This window comes from Microtus oregoni, unplaced genomic scaffold (genome assembly GCF_018167655.1).
Source record: "Microtus oregoni isolate MIOR12 unplaced genomic scaffold, Mior012 000029F_ref0000214, whole genome shotgun sequence".
Lineage (NCBI taxonomy): Eukaryota > Metazoa > Chordata > Mammalia > Rodentia > Cricetidae > Microtus > Microtus oregoni.
The window spans coordinates 6,533,612-6,539,329 of record NW_024543088.1 but is presented as its reverse complement, the minus strand read 5'-3'; the positions used below and the strand labels follow the sequence as shown (position 1 = coordinate 6,539,329).

Genomic DNA, 5,718 nt, shown 5'->3' with positions numbered 1-5,718 from the left:
TTTTATGCACTTGTAGATAATGGTGATATGCAAAGACTTTACCACATTCATTACATTCATAGGGTTTTTCACCAGTATGTGTTCTTTTGTGCATTTGGAGTTTATAGTTTCGTGAAAAAGCTTTATCACATTGATTACATTCAAAAGTATGTCTTCTTTTATGTTTTTGAAGCTGAACATGACTGACAAGAGCTTTACTGCATTGATTACATTCATGGGGTTTCCCTATAGCATGTGTTCTTTTAAGTATCTGGGGATGACTGGGACATGTAGACACTTCATCATATTGAATACCATCATATGGTTTCTGTCCTGCAGGAATTTTTTCACATCCTTGAAGATGACTGCAACATGAAAAGGCTTTAACACATTGAGTATATTCACAGGGTTTCTTTCCAGTATGGCTTCTTTCATACCTGCAAAGAAAATTGGCAGAGGAAAAGCTTTCCACATGCATTAAACAGATGAATCTTAATATCTGTATGAATTAATTTTATTATTTTGTCTAATTGTAAAGAATACTCAGATTTTAAGTTTTGTATTCATGGTACACTACTTCATTAAGTAGTGTTCTGTGTCTTTGAAAAACCTATAATGATAAGAGCCTTTATTTCATGCCCACATTTATGGAATCTTTTCATATGATTTTTTTTAATATTTGAAAGGAACTGGAGCAACTCAGTTTTAAATAAACATTACCATATGTATTACATTGTTATGTTATTTTATAGTGCAATACATAATACATAAGTAAGTGTACCAGGACTAACAAAAGTAACTAAACAGTCCAAAATTCATAGGACTGATTTTTATTGTGAGTATTTTGATGTCTTCCAAATGAAGTTGGAAAAGCAATTAAATATAAACTAGTATCATATTCAAAAAGTCTAATCAATGCACTACTTCATTAAGTAGTGTTCTGTGTCTTTGAAAAACCTATAATGATAAGAGCCTTTATTTCATGCCCACATTTATGGAATCTTTTCATATGATTTTTTTTTAATATTTGAAAGGAACTGGAGCAACTCAGTTTTAAATAAACATTACCATATGTATTACATTGTTATGTTATTTTATAGTGCAATACATAATACATAAGTAAGTGTACCAGGACTAGCAAAAGTAACTAAACAGTCCAAAATTCATAGGACTGATTTTTATTGTGAGTATGTTGATGTCTTCCAAATGAAGTTGGAAAAGCAATTAAATATAAACTAGTATCATATTCAAAAAGTCTAATCAATGTTAGAATATCAAATATCTTTTATATCTTCTCATTATTCTGAGAGAGATCCAGTCATTTTTCCATATCCCTATGGTCACTTGTTTGTAGCCAGAGTGACATATGATATTCTTATTAAAGGAAGAACAAATAAAAGATTTCTCCACTGAATTCATACAGTTTGACTTTCTATTCCTCACAAATATGTGGTATAGAGATTAAGATTTCTTCACAAGAGGTTTTTTAAGTCTCATAAACTAACCCTTCCAATACGGTCAGCGAAGTAACAAGTATATGAACGACACTAGTGTTACTGCAGACCTTTTATTTCTTAGACAGTTTTGGATACATAATTATCATCTAGTCAATCTGTATACCTTGTTCAGTTTCAGAGTGATACTAAACTAAATGAATTGGCAGTTCTACAGCATAGTTCCCATGGGGCTATGATTCAATTGGTGGTATCAGATAAGTCATTGTTTACTTGTCTTGGTTTTTAGAGGAAAGCCCTAAAAATACAGATTAGCTACCTAATAAGCAAGCCTATGAATAATCATCAATATATGTTAAGCTTATTAATACTGTTGCTTTTCTTTACCTCTTCTGGGACAATTTTTTTTCAGAGACAAATTTATATCAAGTTGCACATAAAAATTACCTTCCATGTCTTCTAGCACTTTGACAATGTTCTTCAAAATTATGGTTTTCCCAACTGTAGCCTAAAATATAGTTCCAGAAAATGTATGATATATTATTGGAAATTGTTCAAAATTTAATATCTTAAGTAAAGTTATTCACCTCATTCTTACACCTTCTCAATCAAATACACAAGAGTGTCAATAACCAAGACACAGTTGTCCCCTTAATTTAAAACGTGAAGGAAAATTCACAGTCTTACCTATAGAAGTGAGGTTTCTGTACGTCTCCAGCATCACATCTTTGTAGAGACTCTTCTGAGAAGGATTCAACAAAGCCCACTCATCTAAAGTGAAGTCAATGTGCACATCATCATAGGTCACTGCATTCTAGAATAATCCAACCAATGATAAAATAATGTGTTATTCTGCCATTGTAACTGGATACTTCTTTCAAATAATATATTCATATAATTCTGATGCTTCCCTCATTTCTTCCATGATGAAGGCATTATAATGGAAGCACCAAGTCACATTAGAAGGAAAATGAATAGGAAGGAGTTTCACATGTGCCATTTCTAGGCCCTTTAACTAGGATACAGCCTTGAAGAAGAAGTGCCAATGAGCACACATACAGAGAGAGATATGCAAACAGATAAATGCTACTGAGAATTCATCAGAGAAATAGTATGGACAATTATTATCTAGAAAAGAGATGGGAAACTTGGGTATATTTTCTCATGCCTTTAATACCAGCACTCAATGTAAAAGCAGATGAATTAAATTGAGTTGTGTGCCAATCAAAACCTATGCAGTGAGTTCAGGTAAGCCAGAGTTACAAATAATAAAACACCTCCACTCAAAAAACATCATTCAAACAAAAAATGTAAAAAGAAATCAGATATTTTTACTGAGGTTCCTACAAAAAGTTTTGTATTCACTCTAGATTTGCATTCATCTTCCAGAACCTGCAATGGCCCAGTTTAAACTGTAACATAATAAGATCTTGCTAAAAGGGAGTGCATATTTAAACAGTTACAAATGGTCCAAAACACGTCAGCACTATAACTGTTGATTATAAATGACATAGGGCAGGAGAGATGGCTCAGAAATTAAAAGGTCTTGCTGGTCTGCAGATAGGAACGGTCAATTCCCAGTACTTACATCAGGCTTATAACTATCCATTACTTCAACTTCGTGGGTTCTGAGGCCTCTTATGACTACTCTGAGTAACATGCACACATACAGTACATACCCATGAATGTAGGCAAAAACTCTTATTCATTCAATAGAATTGAAACAAAAATAACAGGCAGGTAGAATGTCATACACCTGCAATGATGAAGAAGGCACAGGTTTTAATGCCATGGATACTGTTATTCTCAGAAAGAGAATGATACTCTCCACCAAACTTCAAAATTCAAGATATAGGTGAAGTTCAGCATACCAAAATATAATTTAAATGTACAAAAATCTACATTCCAGGCTCATTAGCCAATATTAAATACAGAAAAACAAGTATGTTGTTCCACCATTAATCCCTCTGTTGTGGATCTCTGAGTTCAGGTCAGCGTGGTCTCAGGAGCTCCCTTCAGAACAGCCAGAGATACACAGAAAAGCATTGTCTTTAAAAATAAAACTTAAAACAAAAAATTAAAATAAAAATCAAGATAACACAAAGGGTTAACAATGAATAACAATTGTGTCAATTGTATGTTTTGCCATTTAGTTATACAGTCATGACAGCAAAACACAAATAACCAGAAATAAGTTGAGGCTATAAACGTGTAAATCTTATCCCCAATGAGTAATTTCATCCAAAAGACTCCTCCCACTAAAGGTTTGACAAAAAAACAAAGAAGAGCATAAAGGAGAAACAGATGTTCTAATGTTTCATTCTATCTGGGATCTTTTTCTTCAATCAACTACATTATGACCCAGATCCCAGAATGTTCACAGTCATCTCATGATGGAAAAGTATTTAGTTTAACTTCAATGATTGTCATAGGCTAGGACAGTCCCTAAAATGTTTAAATATCAAGTTTCTTAAAACACTCATGATAGTGACTTATTTGACCATAACCATTCCTAAGAAGTCATCCCTGCTAACAGTGCCACTCCCTAGGAGATTATGGGGACCACTTACATACAAACTATCACAGTTGAATAGCTGAATCTTGAGGCAGATAAACTCCCAATTATCTGAGGAACTACCATATTGATTTTGATAGTGGCCTTAAGCTTTGTATTTCCAGCAGCAATGGAGGAGTCTTCTCCTTGCTCCACATCCTTGCCAGAATGAGTTGTCCCTTATGTTATTAAATCTAGTAATTCTGTGTGGCATAAAGTGAATTCTAAAAGATGTTTTAATTTACATTTTTGATGGTTATGAATGTTGAACATTTAGTTAAATGTTTCTAAGCCACTTTAGATTTATCTATTTAGAATTCTTTGTTTAGATCTGTACCACATTTTTATTCATTAATTTATTTGTTGATGGGTAGCTTCTTGAATTTTTTTTCCTTCTCAGCAAGTAAACCCAAACCACATAGACTAACATGATATATACTCATTGTAAGTGGATATTAGCTGTTGAGTAAAGAATAATTACAGTACAATCCACAGACCTAGATAGGGTAATTAGCAAGAAAGGGTACAGCACGGGGTGCATTGATCTTCCATGGGAAGAGAAAATAGACTAGATTTTGCGGGTGAATTCACCGCAAGAATAGAAAGGATCATGGGAGTAAATGGAGGGACAGAGCAGGAAAGCAAAGGGAGAGATGACTGGAATAGCAAAGCTTTCAAGGAGTGATGTTGAAACAATGCATAGCAACCCTCTGAAAGCTATGAGGGTGGCTCTGGTGAGGAATCCTTGTAACTCATACTATAGAGCCTGAACAGTCATCTTCTGAAATCACCTACAACTCCCAGTTGTGGGAGTAGGAAACTTAGCCAACCCTCAAATATTTGAAACACACTTGTCTGTCTGGAAGTTATACAGGGAAATGGTGGCTCAAGGTTGGTATAGTGGCAAACCAATGACTGCCCTAAACTGAAGCACGATGCTGCCAGGATGATCATATAGTTCAGAGTTCAGTAGGAATCAGTAGCTGGATGACTCAGAGAATCAGGGTAGAACCAAATACAAGTAACAAAAAAGAAAAAAAATCAATATAATGATACCTAACTCTATGTTCAATGGCTCTCCAGGTCTCCTACTGTAATCAGCTATGTTGAGTGCAACACTTTTTGTTTCTTGGGCTGGTTCCACTTCTCATTAACAGCCCATCTTGGCAGGTAACCTATGACCCTGGCATCTCTAACATCTTGGGTAATTAAAAAATTCCAGTGTTCCAATATCTTAGATTCGTCACGATCTTCTGGACTTTTTCACAGGTCTTATGTCAATACAGTCTCTGCCTTCTGCAGTGCACACAGCTGGTCTTCTAGAATCTGACTGGTTAAATTCCACTGCCACTGCTGTTTCGGTGACCATTTCACAGTACTGGCATCTAAAAACACTGGGGCCTGTTGATGCAACTGGGCTGCACTTTCACCAGTGGTCTCTCCTAGGCTCTTCTCAGGATGCCACATGTCTACTTCTTGGCATAACATTCACAGTTTTGGGCATTCAACTGCCAACGAGACTACACCTTCAGTGATGTCCTTTCCTGGCCTCTCACAGTGCCAAGTCTTACATCCATCAACCTTCAAAACCAATACCATCTGGGTGAGACACATTACAAACTCCATCTATCAGCATGAGGTACAACCTTGGCTACCTCTGGAAGACAGCTTCTCTGTGCTCTTAGGAAACACTTCCCAGACATTTTCACATCAGTGATGCTGGTCCCTTAT

General features: G+C 35.3%; 1 protein-coding gene across 1 annotated transcript; it reads right to left on the bottom strand.

The window, feature by feature from the left end:
• Positions 1–225: 225 nt before the first annotated feature.
• LOC121464646 (zinc finger protein 141-like) lies at positions 226–5,454 on the bottom strand. Its single transcript, XM_041677679.1, has 3 exons — positions 5,272–5,454; positions 2,121–2,247; positions 226–416 (listed from the first exon to the last, which is right to left on the bottom strand). Exons 1-3 carry the CDS (start codon positions 5,452–5,454, stop codon positions 226–228), a joined length of 501 nt encoding a protein of 166 aa, XP_041533613.1.
• Positions 5,455–5,718: the final 264 nt, after the last annotated feature.